The sequence below is a fragment of the Bombina bombina genome, chromosome 6 (genome assembly GCF_027579735.1).
Source record: "Bombina bombina isolate aBomBom1 chromosome 6, aBomBom1.pri, whole genome shotgun sequence".
Classification (NCBI taxonomy): Eukaryota; Metazoa; Chordata; class Amphibia; order Anura; family Bombinatoridae; genus Bombina; species Bombina bombina.
Genome location: NC_069504.1, coordinates 855,404,536 through 855,429,359, shown reverse-complemented (window position 1 = coordinate 855,429,359; position 24,824 = coordinate 855,404,536). Strand labels below are relative to the sequence as shown.

Genomic DNA, 24,824 nt, shown 5'->3' with positions numbered 1-24,824 from the left:
CTTTGGATTGTTGTTGAATAACAATAGTTATACATGTATTGATTAAACGTGTCATTTATTCAAGTTTAATTATGGTCAGCCTACCTATAGCCATATATGGGAGGAGATGTATTTTGTTAACATATTAGTTAACTAATATTCATCATCTACATTATTTGTATTACACACAGAGATTGATTTGGTTACACTTTGACAATAATATAGATTTGAAAATGAAATACAGGTGCTGTCAACATTACAATAAGATTGTTTATTAATAAAACTATATGTCCTTGTTCTTGTAAAAAGGACAAAAACGCTTTACAAATGGAAATACATTCATTTACAATAGTGATCAACATCACTTAAAGGGACATTATTTTGTTTTTAAAAAGAGCATACACATAGTCAATACTATTTAAATAAAATGAACACTTTACAGGGATTATATCATTGTATCAATACTCAGATCATTTGGTAAAGGTGCATCAATTCATGCAGAGTTTATAAATACACACATGGATATGAACATTTAAATATACATATATACACAAATACAAAAATATATATACATATATAAAGAAATTACTCTGCTAATCATAATCAGGCAATGATAGAGCTAAGAGAAAATAATATAAACACAAATAATAAGATTACATTGGAGATGTTAATCTTAAAGTCATTTACTATTGTCTTACATATATGATTTCATTATAACAAATAGATTTGTTAGGTCCCTTTAAGGATAAACAACATAAACTAGAGCTTGCAAAAAATAACAGGAAGAATGAGGACAAAGATTTGTGAAATAAAATTTATTTTATTAGTATGTAAGAAAACATACACAACGTTTATAAATAATCTTGTAAAAATAAGGAATATATGAGCCATATGACAAGGTAACACAGTGCATCACAGTCCATGAAGAGAGTTGCCAAGGGCCAGCATAGCCCCATTGGAGACACATGACAAGGTAACACAGTGCATCACAGTCCATGAAGAGAGTTGCCAAGGGCCAGCATAGCCCCATTGGAGACACATGGCAAGGTAACACAGTGCATCACAGTCCATGAAGAGAGTTGCCAAGGGCCAGCATAGCCTCATTGGAGACACATGACAAGGTAACACAGTGCATCACAGTCCATGAAGAGAGTTGCCAAGGGCCAGCATAGCCCCATTGGAGACACATGGCAAGGTAACACAGTGCATCACAGTCCATGAAGAGAGTTGCCAAGGGCCAGCATAGCCTCATTGGAGACACATGACAAGGTAACACAGTGCATCACAGTCCATGAAGAGAGTTGCCAAGGGCCAGCATAGCCCCATTGGAGACACATGACAAGGTAACACAGTGCATCACAGTCCATGAAGAGAGTTGCCAAGGGCCAGCATAGCCCCATTGGAGACACATGGCAAGGTAACACAGTGCATCACAGTCCATGAAGAGAGTTGCCAAGGGCCAGCATAGCCCCATTGGAGACACATGGCAAGGTAACACAGTGCATCACAGTCCATGAAGAGAGTTGCCAAGGGCCAGCATAGCCCCATTGGAGACACATGGCAAGGTAACACAGTGCATCACAGTCCATGAAGAGAGTTGCCAAGGGCCAGCATAGCCTCATTGGAGACACATGACAAGGTAAAAGAGTGCAACAGGCACAACAAAAAACTGATAAAAAGGCCAAATGGCAACAATATAAATACAAATTCAACATGTGGACAGAGGATTATTATCTGCCACCATGGAGCATATCCAGATCCTCCACTTACTGGTCATCCTCTTCATTGTCCTGTGCATGTCCAGCTCCAGATTCAGGCCTTGAACGTAATTGCATAATTTCACGCAGAGTCAAGTCCTGAACCCGGAGCTGGGCCTGCATGGTGTCGTTCATCCCTCTCAGGACAGCTGCGTTCCTCAACACGGCCTGCTCTACTCTTGCTATCCCTTCTAGCATGAGCCATGCTGAGTCACAGCCTAAAATAAAATAAAAATTAATATTAAGGATAATTACACAACAGAATAAAAGATTTTAATACATACATTGTCATCATAAAGACAAATAATTATTTACATCAATTATTTTTCATATATTCTTTACACATGAATTAGGTTATTCAGACAGACAGAAATCATTAAAGGCTCATGTTACTCAAACATGTTGAACCCTTTAATTGGTTTTAGATGATCCACTTATACAGCTTGAGTGTATCAAATCTTGTTAAAGGATTTACATTGTACTTACATTAGCAATTAAAAAATTCAATTTAGACTGTGGTAGGCACACATATCCTTAAACATTTTGGCATTGAGGACAAGCTGTGTAAACATAGCAACCAGAAGAAATTACATTCCCACTGGGTTAGACAAGAGATAATGTATCCACATTTGGACATAAAATTTTGTATCCAAGTAGTGGTGTTTGGTATATGTAGTGATATCCAATTAAAGGGACACTGAACCTAAATATTTAATGGACTGATTCAGATAGAGCATGACATGACAAATCTTTAGAAATTACACATATTCATTATATGTTTTAATTGTCAAGCTATATTTTGAATGCAAGAATGTTGGTTTTTATGGAAGCCAATATTTGTTGATGAACCTTGTTTGTGCATGCTGGTTGATGGATACATTCATCCAACAATAAAGAAATGATGGCCACATTTATTTTATTGTTTAAACTAATTATAGGAATAAGTTGTTTTCAATAAATATATCAAGAGAATGACGAATAATTCATAAGAGTATTCTATTATACATTGGCTTAACATTGCATGCTGGATTTGAATCACAATTTAACCAATTTAACTTCACTGTACCTTTAAGTATCTTATAAAGTGTATTTAGAATGATACTTACAGCTGTGCCTGGGAAGGACAATCTGACACCCAGGACAATGAAGGTTTAAACAGGGGGGAGGGATGGGATTGGCTCGGGGAGGGATGGGAATGGCTTGGGGAGTGGTGAGCTGCTGCTCCAGGGTAGGCCGTACAGCTGGGGAGTGGGGAGTTTGGGTCTGGGCAGCTGTACGGGCCAGAATACGGGGAGAGCGGCGAAGGGGGGTGTATGGGCGTTTTTTGGGAGGGACAGGATATGAAATATGGGAAGGGCTGGCAGTGGTCGGGGCATGGTCATGGGTTTGGTGATGGGAAGGGCTCTGGGTGTGTGCAGAGGTGTGGCCATGGTCAGGGGTGTGTGCACGGGGAGGGGTCTGTGACTGGGCAGGGGCGGAATCCAGATGACCAGAAGTGGTGGATCCATCTGAAAATGTAAAATAAATATATTAACATCTCATACATCCTGACATCAAATCAACGCATTTAAAATTGATTATGTTTTCAATATACCTCGAAGTGTGTTTGAATCTGTAAACTATTCTGAAATGAGGATATGGTATCTATATAGGCACTCAGATGAATCTCAATGACTGTCTGTACAATGTGAAACTTATTATTGTGTTTTGGCATGGAATATGCATGTGACATAATGATGGCATGAATTATATATTCTTAAAAAAATATATACAAGCAGATTTTCATGCTGCCTGATATAGAAAGGGGGCAGTAGTGTATTTGAACAGACAAATAATATTCCTTTTTAAAGGGAAAAAGCTGTAGACTTTGAATGTCTTCAATAAAATGATTTCAAAAAAAGAAACATGTTGGAAACATGATAGATATATTTCACATACCATCAGACTCCAAGGCAGCCTCTTCCTCCTCCATCCCACATGTGACATCAATCTCTGTAAAACATAACATGTTGTGTACACCTTAAGATCAGATATTATAACATATGTTACTGTTGCTCAAATACGCACATCAATGTTGCATTAAAGATATACACACACAAAGTTATGATTTACATCATTTTGATGGAGCATACAAATGACAATAGATTTGTTATTGTCAATAAATCAGAATATTAATGTATTGTTTGTCTTAATGTTAAATTCATAAAAGCATAGTACATAGAACATTTAAGATTTCTCATGTGTGTATCACTTGATGACTGTTGTTAAAAAAAAAAAAATTTAAAAAAACATATGTTAGACATCTTATGAATAACAAATGTGTAGAATAATAAAGTAGAAATTATTAATCGCTCAATATAAAAAATAAATATATAATCAGAAGATAAATTCTATGATTTTTTATAATGTTATGCTTCATCGGAATCATGATCATAATATTGATTAGCAATACACCTTCAATTACATATAAATGAGTCAATGGACTTACCAGGAGACCGCAAAGGCGGCTCTATGTCACTGCTGGATTCCTGTGGGCTCCCCACACCAACTCTCTCTATGAATGATATAGATATATATTATTAAACACATTTTGGATATCACTAAATCACATCTGTCTAGAATTTTAACATTAATCAACTTTAAAATGTGAAGAATAGAGCAGTCATTACACCAGAAAATGCTTGATTGAATCAAGGGGATTCTGTAAACATATCTGTATTCAACATATGTTTAATGTCAGACTACATTAGACATCAAATTCATCTCAGATGCTGCTATTGCATATCTAAATATACCCAATGATCAATGTTCTTAACCCTTTAAGGACACAGCTTTCACTTAGCTCAATTGTTTTATGACGGAATAATTCCGTCATATGTCCTTAAGAAGTTACAAGAATACACACAAACCACATATTGAGGAGCATCTGTTGACAAATCTAAACAAACATGTGTCACATCGAGCCATTTTTTCAATGTACAGTAATCTTGTTTAGGACACAACACATATTTATCACAATACATAACAAACTTTATTATTACAAATATGTAATCATGGTGCTGTTAGAGTATGCAGATATATATAAAGTAACTCCAACAGATAATTAGATTTATATATCAATAGTTTTTAATAAAAATAATGTAATGATGAATGAATCTATTTTGTCTTAAAGGGACACTGACATGATTAATTTAAATAATTGATTTCTATGTTCAAACTGTAAAAAATGATTTAACATTGACTCCTATTATAATTCGAATGTTGTTCGATATTAATCTTAAAGGCAGATAAGGAATATTGGATTCAATAAATATTGTTTGTTGAAGGTATCCACCAATCATCAATATAAACCCAGGTTGGTCAACAAATATTTAGATGCACATAAACGTACTTTATTTATTTTAAAATACATTTAGCAATAGAATATGTCACATATGATGATAGTATTATATTTTATGTTTATTAATATTGCATACTGTATGTGAAAGACAATATTAATAATTGTAGTTCAGTATCCCTTTAATCTAAAATTAAATAGATTCCACAATGTTGTTGTTTGTTAATGAATTATCTACTCCATATGTTGATGTAATGAATGGTATTGAGCATGCAATTAAAATCAAATATGTTATTTAAGTATATCCGAATAATTATATAATTTTCATCTATTAAATAGACATTACATATAAATATAGAACAATGTGTATTTAGTATGTAATGTTCATTCCATGTTTCTAAGACAAATGTCAATTAAAATGAGACATACCATACTGTGACAAGCCCTGGCTTGAGGATCCAGCAGCCACATCCATATCTGTAATATATTAAATGAGGATTGCATATCATTAATACTAATCATGCCATGTTTAAAATATTTACATTAATAACAAATCAATAGAAAAATATTAATCCTTTGGTAGTCCCATGAGTTAATAGTTTCCGCAATTAAATGAATGATAAATATATCCTGGACTCTTATTTTCAATCAGTTGTGTTGTTTACTGTATCTTTAAGAATATATGCTTGTTATTACATAATCATCAATTGATGGCCATATGTTATAATTTATTAGTATTATTCGTTTTTTATTAGATATAATATTTAAAATAAGAATACTGTATTCTTCACTAATCTAAGATTTTCCATTTAATTTTTAACAACATGTATAAAGCAATGCCACTTTCCGCAAACCCATGTTAACGTGGATGAGAAATGCCATTTTCGCGATCATTGCGCAATGATTCCAAGCGGAATTACGCATCCGTCATTTGACCAACATGTATAAAGCAATGCCACTTTCCGCAAACCCATGTTAACGTGGATGCGAAATTAGATTTCCGCTCTGTGACGCATATTCTGTAGAGCGCAATAAACATCATTCCAATTTCATGTATCACTAATGTAAAATCAGATATCTAAACATCATATGTAGTGTATGTTGTGAGATCTGTATAGGTTTAGTATCTGACTAAATACACATTTTGGATTTTTAACATTATAAATATTATATGAAGTTGGATAATTACCTGGTTCAGATTCTCTATCGGGTCCTCCCAGGCCACCGGACGGAGAAGCATCTGCCCTGTCCCCCGCGTCAGGACTTTCAGATCCCGCAGCTGGGAGGGAAGAAGAGGAGGCCGAGGATGGCGAGGATCTAAATCTTTTGGGGACCCGGAGATTGAGGAGCTCGCATAAAGTCACCTCATAAGGGAGTAGGTACAGTTTCCGCGGGGCCTTTCTTTGGCCCCCTCTTTTACGGGCTTGTACCCAGTCCCTTATGAGGTTGACTTTTTTCGATAAACGCAACCTCATATCTCCGAATCTCCTCATGATCTGATCCTGGGTCCTCTGGACGTCACACACCAATCTAACCGCATTGGTGATAGACTCCCAGAGGGCCTTCTTAACAGGCGCATCTGTCGAGCTCCTCTTGTTCCCAAACAGCTGGGGATAAAAGTCCTTGACGGCGTGGACCAGTGCAGCGCTCTCCTCCTTGGTGAACCTGGGAACTGACATGCCTGCTGGGTTGTATAATAATAATATATATTGCCTGCAGGCATTAGAGAACTGACAAAGATGGCAACGTGTAATGGACTTTTATATGGTGAAGTAAACATGAGATGCACCATGGGACAATTTATCTGTACATCTGATTGGATAAAATATTGAAATATTGTTATAATGTCTGTGAGACCATCCTGACTCAAGTTGTGTTTGTGTGATGAACTCTGATTGGCCGTTCCTTAATGTTTCATATCTTAGTAACTTCCTTACACATACCGCTTGGTGGTGCTGTAACTTCATTTTTCATGTAGACTTATTTGTAACTCATGGGCCTGTCATGCGGATATGTGTGACGCAGATTTAATATCCGTGATCCGTGAAATATTAATGATTAAATACTCTTTAAAATCTCATCCTGTCACATTATTAATGTTGTAGACATTTCTCGGTTTAATAACGGTCTGTTTCTTTAATACAAATACACATTTAATATTGTATGTCTTTATTGTTCTTTAAATAAATTGATTGTGAAGTATTGACATTGCTCTATTAAATGTATTTATAATGCACATTGATTGTGTGCTATTGCGTGACATTACACTAATGTTTAAATATGCTAATCTGGTGTTTGAAGATGCGTTTCCCACGCAATATTTATTAATGTTAAAATTCCGGGAAGAATGTCAGTAACTTTGATAATCTGTTTATAAATGTTAAACTACAGCTTTGTTATTCGCAAATAAACCTCGAGCTTGTATTTCTCTGAAGTGCTCATATATGTTATTGTGCAATGGCGTCTTTAGTTTTAAAGAGACATTACAAACAATTGTATCAAATGATCTGTAGAGATAGAAGATTGTTTAGACTTTAAAATGTAAATCATTTTCTCTTAGTATTTATATATCCTCAACATAAGAAATTTAAATGCACATGGTTGAGCCAATCACATAAGGCATCTCTGTGCATCCACCAATCTTCATCTACTGAGCCTATCTCGATATGCTTTTCAAGCAAAGTATGTCAAGATAGGAAGAGAAGTAAATACACTATTTCAAGCTCTTAAAGGGACACTGTCCAAACAAATTTACCATTGGTGATTGAGCATGAAATGTTAATAAACTTTATTATTTAATACGATTATCAAATGTTAAGTTATCTTGTTATGTTTCTTTGAAAATCAATAATGATATTTTATATTACGGACAATTGTTTAATAAAAACCTGGGTTGTCCTTGACGATTGTTGCATCAATTATTCCAAACAATCAAGTTCTGTCCAGAGTACTGAAGCAAATAAATTAGCTATTTACTGCCTTATTTCTAAAGTAATGATAGCAACATCACAATGAGCATTCATAATATGAGACAAGTTTTAAAGTTGATTAAAATAGAATACTCATTCAGAATGTATAAATCATTGTTTTTTTAAATGGCTACCTTTAAGTATATTTTGAGTTCATGTCCCTTTAAATAAACATTTCACAATAATGCTTAATATATCATAAACCTAGGCACCTTCCTTTTGCTAAATGAGTCTAACATATGAGTAAAGCAAATTTAGATTAACTTCTAGATTGTTTTACACACTGACTGAAATATATTTATTAAATGAGGTATTTTTTAGCCTTCAGCGTAGAGGGACATTAAGCTATATGTTATGTATGCATTTTGTATCATAATCTTATATTTGACCAACTTAATATGTTTTGTTATTCAATCATTATATTGTAATTATATATATTCGTGGATTAAATACATCTCTACATAGGCTATTTTGATGCTGATTGTTGTTTGCATATAGATGCCTTATATCATTCACTAAGATATGTGCATTTATTTTTATTTTAACAAGTATATTTAAAGACTGAATGTAATTCTATAGTACATTCTAAATATGTTTAAATTCTTGTATGATATTTGTAACAATGTATACAAAATATACATTTTGAATGACCCCTTTAAGGACCCAAACATATTGTATTTTTATTTAACATTGACAAAATAAACTAAAGGGGAAATTACATTCTATATAGATATTTGATGTCTAACCCAAGAGGTAAGATTGTAATAAATACATAATATTACTAAGTATAGTTAAATGACTCCACTAGAAAATTACATAGATTAACCTGGCATCCAATAACTAATTATTAAAAATTATAAAGTTAAATGACCTACCATTTATAAATGTAATAATTGTAAAATATTTTCTAATAATGTTTTGAGATACCTAAGGAAGATACATGATCTTATACAATTCTTTTTACATTCAACAACACTGTCACTTTCATGTAATTGAACCACTTCACCTTATTAAATGTTAAAACAATCATAATATTAATACATATCCTAAATATTTTTAATATATACTTTTTCAATATAAAAGCATTGAAGAATATGACTCCCCAATTAATGTTAAAATATATCTTTTAATATTCTCTGAAGAATTTTATTTTCTACTATTAATGCATTATTTTCTCTTATGCATGTGCTTGTCAAATAGCCAACTACCAGTCATGGGAGTCCAAGTTTTATTTATTTACAGATTATATTGATATATATTAGAATCTGCTAAAAAAAATATATATATTTAATAGAAAATAAATAAATATTCCATGAAGTCATCAGATGCCAATCTGAAATGACAAATAATAAAAATGGAACAAAGTTAATACACACGTTGTAAAATATTCATAAAATACATTTAAAATCATATGGTGTCTATGCTCTAACTTTGATCAACATTTTTTAAAGATAATCATTACATTCATTTTAAATTAATGAAATACATACACCATTATATTGTTGATTAAAAATAATATTTAAATTTCAAAAATAAAATTTATACATAATAATGTATATCACATGTAAACAATATATGTATGCTGAACATAAATGTAATATTTCATGTCCATTCAAATACCTCTATATCAACTATAATATGTATTCCTTTTTCTGATTGTGATCCCTAAATATATAATTAAGAACTAAATATGACTAATGTATGTAAGCTACTAATATTCTACAGTCTTCACTAGCATGCATTGGTACACCAACCTGGACAATGCATGGTCTTTGAATGTCAATTCAGGGGTAAACAGTTGATCTTCAATAGGTGTCTTATTCATCAGTTCATTAAATAGAGGACTGGGAAATACCATCTAAAAAAGTAAAATCATCTAAGTGTCTGATTGTGATCCCTAAATATCTAATTAAGAACTAAATATGACTAATGTATGTAAGCTACTAATATTCTACAGTCTTCACTAGCATGCATTGGTACACCAACCTGGACAATGCATGGTCTTTGAATGTCAATTCAGGGGTAAACAGTTGATCTTCAATAGGTGTCTTATTCATCAGTTCATTAAATAGAGGACTGGGAAATACCATCTAAAAAAGTAAAATCATCTAAGTGTCTGATTGTGATCCCTAAATATCTAATTAAGAACTAAATATGACTAATGTATGTAAGCTACTAATATTCTACAGTCTTCACTAGCATGCATTGGTACACCAACCTGGACAATGCATGGTCTTTGAATGTCAATTCAGGGGTAAACAGTTGATCTTCAATAGGTGTCTTATTCATCAGTTCATTAAATAGAGGACTGGGAAATACCATCTAAAAAAGTAAAATCATCTAAGTGTCTGATTGTGATCCCTAAATATCTAATTAAGAACTAAATATGACTAATGTATGTAAGCTACTAATATTCTACAGTCTTCACTAGCATGCATTGGTACACCAACCTGGACAATGCATGGTCTTTGAATGTCAATTCAGGGGTAAACAGTTGATCTTCAATAGGTGTCTTATTCATCAGTTCATTAAATAGAGGACTGGGAAATACCATCTACAAAATAGAAAATCATCTAAGTGTCTCCAATAGGATGTCTCCACAGCCTTATTCTATCAAATAGTTTGCACTTACCATGTGAACATGTCTTTGTATGGTTTTCAAGGTCAGCAGAATTTAAATATGCCAGACATGATCCCATTGGTATACTTCAATTTCAATCTTGGCTTTTTCCCCACTGTCAGTCTTGGAAATCTTCACTGTCAGGCTTCAAATTGTTCCCTTTCAGTCTTTATATTAAGTCATCTCCCTAATGTAAGAAATTATATATAAAGATTTCATACAAGTGTGTGAATCAGTTCTGTACCCCTCTCCCACCCCCCATTTCATAATAAATATCTATCACTAGCTTACTAAGCCTGTGTATGAACCTGTGTTATTTTCTATCAAGTGTGAAGATGAGTCATATTGAGCATAACAAACCTCTGTGTGACATTGAACCATAGTCATTCTAGAGTATCCCTTTCTGATTATGTACATAAGTAATGTGTAAACAAAGTTATATTTTTAAAAATTTATGCCATATTATGTATTTGTGTACAAATCATGCCAGCAACAGTCCATACATTTCTACTTACCATCTGATGTCCTCTATAAAAACCAGGTGGCAAAGACTCGCTATAGGACCCAATGCCCAGAGCATCACCTATATTATGAGAAATAAATATTATTATAACATTTTATCAATACTAACATGTTTGCACAATTCTCTACTTGTCATTTCCCTAGAGTTCACATCTATTGAAAATACTCCAGTGTAACTTCTATTATTTACCGTCTAAAGTGGCGGTTGATGACGTCTGCTCTGACATCAAGTCCCTCGTCCTGGAATTCCCCCTCTAGAACAGGATCATCCTCCTCATCTCTGAGGAGGTCTCTGTCCACCGGGACGGCCTGCAGCATCCCAGCCCGCTGTGCAATATTATGCAGGACGCTACAGGCTACAACGATCTTAGCCACCTTCTTTGGGTTGTACTGGAGTGCTCCTCCAGAACGGTCCAGGCACCTGAATCTCATCTTCAGGAGCCCGAACATCCTTTCAACCACCGCCCTGGTTCTCTTATGAGCCCTATTGTAGCGCTCCTCAGACACATCAGTTGGGCTACGCAAGGGGGTAATGAGCCAAGGCCGGCTCATGTACCCAGAATCACCTATAAATTTAGAACAGAACATAATTCAAACAGAATACTTAAACTAGTATATTGTTGTATAAATATATTTTTTAAAAACCATAATCCATATTAAAAGTTGTCAGAAACATAAAAAAAAAAAAAAAAATTATATATAAATCTGTATCTAGCCATTTCATCGAAGACATGCTACATATGCGTATTTCTCCTAAACCAAACCTTGTGTAAAATGCTAACTACATGTTTACATTGCATTCTCTATATGAACACTTAAGGTAAGACATGCTACATATCTGCATTTCAATAAAACTAGACATTAGCAGAAATAGACAATGACAGGGTTAAATTGAATGAGATAATATCTTGCCATTTCATCTAAGACATGCTACATATGCGTATTTCTCCTAAACCAAACCTTGTGTAAAATGCTAACTACATGTTTACATTGCATTCTCTATATGAACACTTAAGGTAAGACATGCTACATATCTGCATTTCAATAAAAATAGACATTAGCAGAAAAATAAAATGACAGGGTTAAATTGCATGAGATAATATCTTGCCATTTCATCTAAGACATGCTACATATGCGTATTTCTCCTAAACCAAACCTTGTGTAAAATGCTAACTACATGTTTACATTGCATTCTCTATATGAACACTTAAGGTAAGACATGCTACATATCTGCTTTTCAATAAAAATAGACATTAGCAGAAAAATACAATGACAGGGTTAAATTGCATGAGATAATATCTTGCCATTTCATCTAAGACATGCTACATATGCGTATTTCTCCTAAACCAAACCTTGTGTAAAATGCTAACTACATGTTTACATTGCATTCTCTATATGAACACTTAAGGTAAGACATGCTACATATCTGCATTTCAATAAAAATAGACATTAGCAGAAAAAGACAATGACAGGGTTAAATTGCATGAGATAATATCTTGCCATTTCATCTAAGACATGCTACATATGCGTATTTCTCCTAAAACAAACCTTGTGTAAAATGCTAACTACATGTTTACATTGCATTCTCTATCTGAACACTTAAGGTAAGACATGCTACATATCTGCATTTCAATAAAAATAGACATTAGCGTCGGTAAATAACAAATGGTTAAATTTAATCCTATAGCTGAACATGACGCTAACAGTTAAAAAATACAGGGGCAATTGTCAAAATAATTAACCATGTTGTGCACAAATACTCACCAACGAGATAACCAGGGGGCATTTGTCTTTCCTCAAACTGTCTCCACAGGGACGACAGAGAGAGGATGCGGGCATCATGACAAGCACCTCCAAAATTCGCATACACATGCATAATCCTCATCCGTGCGTCACAAACATACTGCACGTTGAGGCTATGAAAATGTTTGCGATTTCTGAAGGGCAAGTCATCAATTGGAGCACGCAGCGCAATGTGGGTACAATCAATGGCTCCCAAGACATTGGGCAATTGAGCAATATCAAAGAATTCCCGCTTCAGGCGCCTCCAATCACCATCATTCTGTGGGAATCCTATGTATTGCTTACTGATACGTACCATGGCGTTCAGAAAGTTATCAAACACCCCAGAGAATGTACCTTGAGCCAGGCCATGCATGTACAGTTCTCCGGATTGAAAACTCCCGGAGGCCAGGACGTATAGACAGCTTAGCATCTTACTCATGGGGGGAACAGCAGTCCTTATTTGTATACGTGGCTCCAAATGAGGTTTAAGAAGCTCGTAAAGGCCAATGAGCTGTTCGCGATCGAGCCGATACTTATCAAAAACCTCAAAGTCACTCATGTTTTCCAAGGTGGGTCTCACCCTGTAGACACGAGGACCTCGAACCAGACGACCCCTTCGTCTCGGTCTGAGCCGCCGAGGCTGCCTGATTCGACCAACAGCTAGTTCGCCAATAGCACCACCAGCAGCGTCTACCATGTCATCGTCATCCATCTTTCAAAACAGCGTAACAAGGTAAGCACTTGATCTGATGTGGATCACAAGTGATGCATTGGCCATGTTGTTTGGGGGATTTATAGTACAATTAGTCCAATGGTAGTGAGTTTGTAATGATTGCTGATTGTATTCACCTGTTTGTATGTGAGCGGCGCGAATGCTTTCACAGTGGGCGTTTATTTGTTGTTTGCTGAAATGTTAGTTTCAAACAATGATTCTCAATGTGAAAGTGTCAAATATCACACATACAGTGCATGTTTGTAATGTTTGTTCATATGCGTAATCAATATTTCCTAAACGCGATGTTATAGTAACAAGCACACGTCCAGGCTAACATGAATGAAAGTGCATAGTTGTGTATAATGTGCATCGAATGTGATCGATCAATGTTGCTGCAATATTGTTTGTAAATGATAAAGGAACATCTGCCATCTGTAGGATTGTATATATAAGTTATTGCCGAGCTGTCAATATTGTATGCGTCCCTTTAAAATCGCAATAATAATTCAGAACTTCCCGTCTGCCATCTGTAGTATTATATATATAAGTGATTGCCGAGCTGTCAATATTGTACGCGTCCCTTTAAAATCGCAATAATAATTCCGAACTTCCCGTCTGCCATCTGTAGTATTGTATATATAAGTGATTGCCGAGCTGTAAAATATTGTACGCGTCCCTTTCAAATCGCAATAATAATTCCGAAATTCCCGTCTGCCATCTGTAGTATTGTATATATAAGTGATTGCCGAGCTGTCAATATTGTATGCGTCCCTTTCAAATGGCACTAATACTGAATAACTTCCGGCTGTCATCTGTAGTATTGTATATATAAGTGATTGCCGAGATGTGAATATTGTACGCGTCCCTTTCAAATCGCACTAATACTGAATAACTTCCGGCTGTCATCTGTAGTATTGTATATATAAGTGATTGCCGAGATGTGAATATTGTACGCGTCCCTTTCAAATCGCACTAATACTGAATAACTTCCGGCTGTCATCTGTAGTATTGTATATATAAGTGATTGCCGAGATGTGAATATTGTACGCGTCCCTTTAAAATCGCAATAATAATTCCGAACTTCCCGTCTGTCATCTGTAGTATTATATATATAAGTGATTGCCGAGCTGTCAATATTGTATGCGTCCCTTTCAAATCGCACTAATGCTGAATAACTTCCGGCTGTCATCTGTAGTATTGTATATATAAGTGATTTTCGATCTGACGATATTGTATGCGTCCCATAAAAATTGCACGAATACTGAATAACTTCCGGCTGTCATCTGTAGTATTATATATATAATTGATGTGCGATCTGACAATATTTCTGAATTGTCCCATTGAAATCTCCATAATAATGCTGTTCAAAAGTGTGTTTTACGTATATGTTGTATTGTAGTATTGAGTGTTAAAGTTCCTAAAGGGGCGGTACAGTGGTGAATCTGTGATGTGTATGGTTGAATCTTCTAATGACGTCATGATATTATTAACCTGCCTATGTAGTTGTGAAATCCTCATTGTGTTGTTGTATTGTGCTACATTGTTATTGTGTGCTGAATAAAATCTAAATGTGTGCTTTGTGGTTGCGTGATGGGTGATGCGTGTTATGTACATGTACGTATATATTGTGATTGTGTCCCACATATGCTGACTTCTATATAGCGGTCTGGCATTGTTGTTCCTTCCCATAAAGTGACATCTGTAATCTGGTGTAATGATGTTCTTGTTGTAGGTAATTCCTAATGGTTTCTGGTGATGGAATCATGATGTTAAAAGTACAGTAAAATCCATATGTTGTGTTTTGTGATTCCTCGAGAGAATGTAATGTGTTTTTCCCCCATCATTTGAATGCACATGTATGAGTGAATGTTAAAAGTAATGTATGTGCATCCATGAGTGATCATGTGTTAAGCCTATGTAGATATGCAGTTGCTGCAAGCATATGAGTTGAATAACAGAAATGCAATAATAAAGGTAAATGAGAGATGTTTCCCATTGTGTAGTGTTTGTGAATCCAGAAATGTGTATTGAATTTTATTTTAATTGTAAATGTAATTTTATTGAAATAATAATGTGTTACTAGTGATGGGGATTTGTAGTTGATGTAATCTAAAAGTGTTAAAAATATTTATGGTGTGGTGAATATTTAATATTAAAAAACATAAATCCACCATAGGGAAATAGTCATTTCTTGATCTATTTATCATAGCTGGGTCTAACGCATAAAAGCATGTATTTTCTAGCGCTGGTATTTGGAGTTTTTCCGTCTACGCTATTTGCGTGCGTTAGGGAAATGAGGGTTTCGCGTGCACGAGCACGTCTTCCCAATAGAAGTCAATGGAGGCTCCAAAGATTTCTATATTTTTTTTTCTAAGACTGGTTTTCCTCGTAAAGTGAGTGACGTCATGAGCTTGTGTGAAAAAGTAACTAAATCGTGTTCTTTTTGTAATAAATAAATATTTTGTGTATGTAATGTGGTGTATATTGTTTGTATGCATCGATGAGTGTATGTTTGTGATAATGTTATTCGTTAGATGTAGGTATATGAGGGTCTTTTCCCGTATGTCCATGTAAGTCAATGGGAAAATGGATTTGTGTGGATTTTTTTCAAACACCCGAGATCTCGCAACTTTAATCCTTTGTATTTTAAAGAAAAAATAAAAATTCCGAAAAATAAAGATAGTGTTGTGTTTGTATGAGTGTAAGTGTACTTTGTGTAATATTTGTTTTGTGATTCGTGGATGTTTTTTTGTGCGGTATATGTTTACTACTGGGTCTGAGGTGGCGGTAGAAAGTTGAGCGTTAGGTGTATTTTGAGTCGCGGTAAATAAACTCTAAATACCAGAGTGCGTAAAAAACCCGCGTTAGGAGCCTCTAACGCTGGTTTTGACGGCTACCGCCGAACTCTAAATCTAGGCCAATGTCAGGTAAATATCAGAAAAACAAAGGTGATTCAGATAGCAAATGTTATTTTAAACAATTTTCCAATTTACTGGTATCATCAATTTTGCTTTGTTCTCTTGGTATTCTTAGTTGAAAGCGAAACCTAGGAGGTTCATTTGCTAATTTCTAAGCCCTTGAAGGCCGCCTCTTCTCTCAGGGCATTTTGACAGTTTTTCACCACTAGAGGGTGTTAGTTCATGTGTGTCATATAGATAACACTGTGCTCACACACATGGAGATCAGGTGAGCCAGCTCTGATTGGCTAAAATGGATGTCTGTCAAAAGAACTGAAATAAGGGGGCAGTTTGCAGAGGCTTAGATACAAGGTAATCACAGAGGTAAAAAGTGTATTATTATAAATGTGTTGGTTATGCAAAACTAGGGAATGGGTAATAAAGGGATTATCTATCTTTTTAAACAATAACATGTTTTGTGTAGACTGTCCCTTTAAAAGCTACCTGATTAACCCCTTCACTGCTGGAAATGAAGTGTGGTGCACAGCTTCAATTAGTGGTCTTCTTATTACCAAAAAGCAATAGCAAAGCCATGCAGTTCTGCTTCTTCTAAACAAAGGGGATCCCAGAGACGCTTTTACAACCATTTGTGCTATGACTGCACAAGCAGTATGCAAATAATTTTAGTGAGATCCCCAATGTTTGTGAAAAGTTAAAACAATTTTAAATATTGCATTTGTTGGCAAAACAGTGTCATGAAATTATACCTAAATCAATACCTATCTATAAAAGTTTTAGATAGGTAAATACAAAAACAAGGCTCTATTTCTGTTTAAATGGAGTGATAGCAAATAATGTTAAAAATTCTCTGGTCTTTTGGGCAAGTTTTTCTCTGAAATTCCTGGTCCTTCAGGGGTTAAAGGGACATAAAAGACATTTTTTTTTTCTTTCATGATTCAGAGTATACACTTTTAAACAACTTTCCAATTTACTTATATTATCAAATTTTCTTTGTTTTCTTGTTATACTTTATTGAAAAAACAGGAAGGTGAGTTAAGGAGTGTGCACGTATCTACAGTACTATATGGCATAGGTTTTGTAAGAATGTTATATATAAGCAAGAGCACTAGATAGCAGCGCTATATCCTGTCATGTACTGCTCCAGACGCTATCTATCTAGATATCTCTTCAACAAAGAACAACACAAGAATGAAGCAAATTTGATAATAGAAGTAAACCGGAAACTATTTTTAAATTTATTTTCTTTTTCTGAATCATGAAAGACAAATTTTGGGACTCATGTCCCTTTTTAACATAATTTTTACTTCCATTATTTATCAATAGACAAATTCCACCTACCACTTGATTTATTTGGAGGAGCCAATCTGAACTCTGAAACAAGAATGCTATCCATGGCTATAATGTTAGTATAGAGTGCATTATTTGGCAGTTGTTATCTGATAAAGCCAATTAGGGACATCTATGTTGCAGGGTTAGCCTTGAGCAGTCTGTGCAGTTTCAGCTCTGGGAATTAGAAATCACTCAATTTTCAGAGCTAAATTGCATGAAAAGGGGCCAAAATAAATAATGAAAATATATTGCCAAGCTGTTTCATTATGCATACTTAAACATTTTATATACAAATCTCAAGATGTTTACTGTCCCTTTTAATTATGAAAAAAACTTTAGTAGTTACTCTGAATGGCTGCCACAATAAACCAATTTGGGTCACTAAATATGCTTAAAGGGACACTGAACCCATTTTTTTTCTTTAGTGATTTAGATAGAGCATGCAATTTTAAGCAACTTTCTAATTTACTCCTATTATCAACTTTTCTTCATTCTCTTGGTATCTTTATTTGAAATGCAAAAATGTAAGTTTAGATGCCTTCTTTTTCAAATAAAATTAGCAAGAGAATGAAGAAAAATTTATAAAAGGAGTAAATTAGAAAGTTGCTTAAAATTGCATGCTCTATCTGAAACATGAAAGAAAAAAATTGGGTTCAGTGTCCCTTTAAGTCATAATTTTGTTTTGAGATACATTTATTTAAATTATTTGGAAAAAAAACAGATTGAACTAAAGCTATGGTAAAGCAAACATAAAATATGATTGGCACACAGTGACATGTTGTAGGTGGTGATCAGTGGACGCTATACATACTATTTTATTCAAAAGGAAAATATGATATATTCAGGAGTTGGATGTATTCAAGTATGAGTCACTGTGACAGAGGATGATCGTATAATAGAATGTGACTGTGTACACCACATGTCCTTAGTCCCCAACTGTGTGACTACTGTGCCTCCATATGGAACACAGACCTGCTGTCTAGTGTTCCAGCTAATTGTAGCAACTCTACATTGAAATAGGACATACACTGTTGATTAGACTGGGTGCAAATACCTATTGGGTTGAAGGGACCTCGGAAGTTATTTTGATGTGTACGTTATAAACAATATGTTACTGCATAAAATACATGTTTTATAAACATTTAAAATGATCATTTTGATAGTAACATTGACAGTTTTGCCATTTTAGAGTAGTCCAGTAATATACCTTTTAAAAAGCCAGTTGAGTATGTGTATCTTGTTTCCTTTTGCTGTGGCCGATCAGAGGCCAGATGTTTAGGAGCTCCTGGGCTGAGCAGTCACTGTGTAGCATGTGCAGATAAACCATACATAATGCTCCCTAGTAGAGGTAAATTACACAACCATATCTGAAGTTTAATATACGACTACTTCACTGTTTGATCTGCTTTTACCTACTGGTATAGCGCATAAATAGGGCAAGAACGTGAATATCCTATAGTCCATTAGTTTAAAGGGATATGATGCTCTAAATTATTTATTTTATGATTTCGGCTAAAGCATACACTTTTAAACAACTTTCCATTTTCCGTCTATTATCAAATGAGCTTCCTTCTCTTGGTATGTTTTGTTGAAGGGGCTGCAATTTAATATTGGGAGCCTAATGACCACATCAGGTGAGCCAATGACAAGAAGCTTTCATGTGCAGCCAGCAGCTAGCTCCCAGTAATACACCTGAGCCTACCTAGGTATGCTTTTCAGCAAAGGATACCAAGAGATTGAATCAAATTAGATAATAGTAGTTAACTGGAAAATAGATACATATACACACTGAATTATTATATTGTACACCTGCACATTTTTTAACAGAAAATCTCAACAGCATTTCCACTGGAGCAAGGGATTCTGGGTGACCTTCACAGTGCCTCACGGTTTCTCTCATGCCAGTGCAGCTTTTAAGCATAGCAGGGATAGGAAAGTAAAGCAAGATAAATCACACGTGGACATCAGTCTTAGCAATTATATCATGCAAAATAATTATTTCATCATGCAAAATTGTTTTTATTTAAACTTCTCTACTTTTTCCTACTTTGTGCATCAATATTTCTTATTCATATAACTTCTCGCTCTCTTCTCAAACAAATTTCCTTCCCTCTGACCTTTTGCACCTACATAAGTTTCTCAATTTGTCCTTTCTTCTTTTCAGGGAGTGCTGACTAAGATCTTGGACCCCTGCGCCGGTCTATATGAACTTGATGGGGAACTGGTGCTTTGCACTGCGTACCTGCAACTGCCAAACAGAGGAAGGGGGCTGAGAGAGGGAGCGACAGTGGAGGTGAGAGCTGGAGTAAAGGGACACTAAACCTAATTTCTTTCTTTCTTGATTCAGATAGAGCAACTTTCTAATTTACTCCTATTATCAATTTTTCTTGGTTCTCTTCTCTGCAGACTGGCCCCTTATTTCAGTTCTTTTGACAGACTTGCATTTTAGCAAGTCAGTGCTGATTTTAATAACTCCACGGGAGTGAGCACAATGTTATCTATATAGTATCTATATGGTACACACAAACTAGCGCTGTCTAACTGGGAAAAACTGTCAAAATGCACTGAGATAAGAGGAGGCCTTTAAGGGCTTAGAAGTTAGCATATGAACCTACCTAGGTTTAGCTTTCAACAAAGAATACCAAAAGAACACAGCAAATTTGATGATAAAAGTAAATTGGAAAGTTGTTTAAAATTGCATGCCCTATCTAAATCATGAAAGTTTAGTTTTAACTATACTGTCCCTTAAATGTACTAGAAATCACTCCTTTAGGCTTGCCTGCACTGTGGGTGGGGCAAGCAGGGCACTGACCACAGGCCTTGCATAGGGATGCTGTCATCAGTGTTATGATACAGATTGCAGCTCAGCTGTCATATAATGTAGAGTGCAGTTAAACCCATATCATTTGTATTGAAGGTGCAGCAGCTCAAAGATGTGAGTGACATTGAGTTTCTCTGGTCCCCCCCATTTTATGTGACTGACTGTGCTTGTCTAGGCGCCAGAATCAATAGATCATGTAATTTTATCATTAGCAACTGTACAACTCTATGAGCTAGATTACAAGTGGAGCACTAAATTATTGCGCTCCTGCAAACGGGCAAATTTGCCGGAGCGCAATAATTAACCAGCCATTAAAAGTGTCTGGTTATTATATCTATGTAATAATAAGATTAGGGGAAAAAAGGGGGTTTGTGACATTTAAGTCAAGTGTAGAATTATACAGTAAATTAATCAAGTAGTAAATGAAGTTTAATTACACTTTATTGACATATATGCTTAAACAGACGTTACTAATAGGAGATGCTGGTAAAAGTGTAAAGTCATGGGTCTAATAACCTATAGACTGTAATTCAGAGTGATCCTTTTGTAACCAGCATTCACCCATAGTTAATAACGCGTTTCCGTCACATGAACGTGACTTCGACGAAGTCACGTTCATGTGACGGAAACGCGTCGGTGGGCGTGGCCTCGGCTTTATAGCGTGTTTGAGTAATCTAGTCCTAATAACACACAATACTAAGCATTTGTGATAGCGTTTTTTTGCCTAATACCGCCATTGAGATTGTAGTGCTTGAGTATATGTTGATACATTGTTTTGTCCAGACTTAGTTTATATGCATTAACGCTATAACTATAAGTTACTGTGTAGTTCCATACTGAGAGTTATCAACATGATACTGACAATTTGTATCTAATATAGAAATTCAACTTAGCTGATAGCTGAAGTTAAACATACTTTTAGCCACTACAGTATATATATATATTCTCAATAATCTTTGAATGCATTGTGCTGTATGTGTGATTCGTTCTGAATAATAGGGACTATAGCTAGAAATCGGCTGACTCTGTTAAATCAGAGCAGTACGCAGGTAGGAGGACGCCCTCAAGCGCATAGCTTGTTCTACACAGTGTGTGAATACATGTGTTTAATATAGGATATTCCTACAAATCCTGCCACTAGCCTTATCCCTTATGATGATTTAATTAATTTTAGAGACCAGACACGCAAACCGAGTCCACAAGCCCTTTCTTTTCCACATTTTTAATTACTGGGTGCTATAGAGTAGAGGCTGTTAATATCAGAAATATGGAAGTAACTATTCCCATTTTCTAATAGCCCACTATATTACCCACTTTTTACTTGTGTTATTACTGTGCTCAATTTAAATAATTTATGAGGGATATGCATTTAAGTTAAATATCCGTTGTTTGTCTCAAGCCAGTTCCTTCTCTTTTTTTTTTCTTTATTTCTCATCTTTAGGTATTTGATGCTCATCTCCAGCAGTCTCCTAGTCCCCTTTTCCCACCACTTGTCCTTGCTTGTTGTCTCAGAAGTCGCGTGCACATTTCTGAGTTCTCACGGCTTTCCTCTTCTCACTCGCCCGTTGTTGCAGCCAGTAATCTTCACTTACATCTCCTGTTCCGTTACCAATTGAGGCTGCCAGAGTATCTTTGGGTATCTGATGTTGTGGAGAAACTGCGTGAAAAGTAAGAAAATAGATCAGGTTAAATGGATATAAAGGCAAAATCAGAAAGCATTTTATTGTAGAGATTAAAACAAGCTAGAGAAATGGTAGGAAGGTTTGATTAGGAAACTTGTGAAAGAGCTGGAGAGGGGGGAAAATAACCTGGATATTAGACATGTGCAAAAATATATTGGATTTCATTATTATTCAAAATAAAAAATGCTCCTCTGTTTCTTGAATTTGTTTAGTTTAGACACTGGATATATTGGGCCAGAACTTTAACTCAAAATACATTTGGACACATAAGTCCAGGAACCACCAGCCCTAATATATTCTGTCTGGTACTATAAATAAAGAAATATCAGACATAAAGAACTTTATTTGTTTGCAAAACAAGTAGCAAAATCCAAAATGTTGCACATGTCTACTGGATAGTATGGTTAAAGTTTATCAGATCATGTATGATGGATAAAGGATGGACTAATGCTGTCTTACTGATTGCCTTGCAGGCTATATCCATATCTTGTTACACAGCGCTGTCTTGTGGGACCACTTGGGTCTGGTCCTCCAGGTTTAGCAGAGAATTTGCTCTCCCAGACTCTCTCCTCTCTCTACTTGCCAGGGGGGTCACATGAGAGAAACCCTCAGGGTGAGATCTTGGACGTCCTGCATGATTGCCCCCTCAGAAAGGTATGGGAAATGGTGATAGCATCTTAAATGATACAATTACAAATATAATGTATACAAAAACATTTAAAAATGTAGCAGTGACAAAGGGGGCATTAGCTCCCTGAATAAAATGCACCTCACTGTTATGTTGTCTTTGCTGTGCATGATGGATGTTAATAAGAAAGTTGAAATGGCCAGGATCAAAGGTTCTTCCTCAATGTTAACAATGCAGGTGGCGGGGATTTTCTACAGCCTATAATTCAGCCCTCCCCACTATATAGAGGAACATGTGACCTCTCACAAGTCCTAAGTTGTAAGTAATTACATCAATATATGGTTATCACCTGAAAAAATGTGCAGACATTTGTCTTAGGATGATCAGAGCTCTGATGGAACCCCCATTTCCTCTCCTCTTGGTATTCTTAGTTGAAGGTTCTTATGTTAATTTCTTAGACCTTGAAGGCTGCCTCTAATCTGATGCATTTTGACAGTTTTTCGCCAATAGAGGTAGTTAGTTCATGTGTGTCATATAGATAATGTTGTTTTCACACACGTGAAGTTACCTAGAAGTGAGCACTGATTGGCTAAAATGCAAGTCTGTCAAAAGAACTGAAATAAGGGGGCAGTTTGCACAGGCATAGATACAAGGTAATCACAGAGGTAAAACGTGTATTATTATAACTGTGTTGGTTATGGAAAACTGGGGAATGGGTAATAAAGGGATTATCTATCTTTTTAAACAACAAAAATTCTGGTGTTAACTGTCCCTTTAAACTCTGCCACCTCAATGGTAAACTAATCCTTTCTTTGCCTCCACAAGAGGAAGGTGAAGAATTGAGGTGGAGAAGAGGCAGCACACTTTTAGATGCTCCAGTTTCTTCGTTGAAAGGGTCCTCAGACCGGCTTGAGACCCATTTTCCCCTAAGAGAGCTGCTATTTGGACTACAGGATAGTGACATAATCACCCCCAGCGAGGAGTTAATCACAAGCCTGCCACAGGTGTCTCGGTGATTGGTCCCTTAGCCTCCTCCTGTTGGGTTGTCGATCTACTCCACATTTAGATCCTTTGCTGTCATGTGCACAGCACTGGATGGGCTATGGCACATTTGGTATAAGATACATTATAGCCAGGGGACATCTTGTTACACAGACATTTATTTTCACATACTGTTTTGGGCAATTTTAGGGGCCTTCTAGTATTTTATATGCATTCTATTTTTTGGTAGCATGTGCCACATTGAAATTTAACATATTTTTTGGACGCTCTGTTTTGTTTGCGCGTCAGCTTTTCTCAGTGTTTTTTTTGGTATTTATTGCATGTTTGCTCTTTGTCCAATTAGCATGTCATCCTTTTTAGTCTTTTTCAGCGCTTCTGTGTAACAAGCATTGGCTTTACCTTTTTTTATGTATTGAGCATTCAACAGTTCTACTGCCCCCTTGTGCATTTGCGCTGCGTTGCCGGCTCAGGTTAGCACACATTCTTTACATTAGCAAAAGAGTTATTTTTTCCATTGCGTTATTTCAGTGTCTTCTTCTCCTGCTTAGCGTTCCTCTGTTGTACCAAGATTTTCTTAGCTTTGTTCTTTTGCATATATTTAGATGTTAGAAGGTCATTGCTGCATTTATTCTTTGCTCACTTCTGTGTCTCAGCTTAAAGTGAATGTAAATTTTGATGTTTAAGTGCCCGGTTTTTAAAACTTTGATTAAAAACAGGGGCACTTTAATTCATCAAAATTTACATTTCACTCCTGTTGTGA

At 35.5% G+C, this 24,824-nt stretch overlaps 1 protein-coding gene across 3 annotated transcripts in view; it reads left to right on the top strand.

Annotated features, from left to right (window-relative positions):
- CTC1 (CST telomere replication complex component 1) overlaps positions 1-24,824 on the top strand; it is a 210,478-nt gene that overhangs the window by 23,590 nt on the left and 162,064 nt on the right. For all 3 annotated transcript variants that reach the window (XM_053718286.1, XM_053718285.1, XM_053718287.1), the window contains 3 exons: positions 20,096-20,224; positions 22,194-22,420; positions 22,908-23,088. In XM_053718286.1, coding sequence (XP_053574261.1) covers positions 20,096-20,224; positions 22,194-22,420; positions 22,908-23,088 — 537 coding nt within the window. The remainder of the gene's footprint in view (positions 1-20,095; positions 20,225-22,193; positions 22,421-22,907; positions 23,089-24,824) is intronic.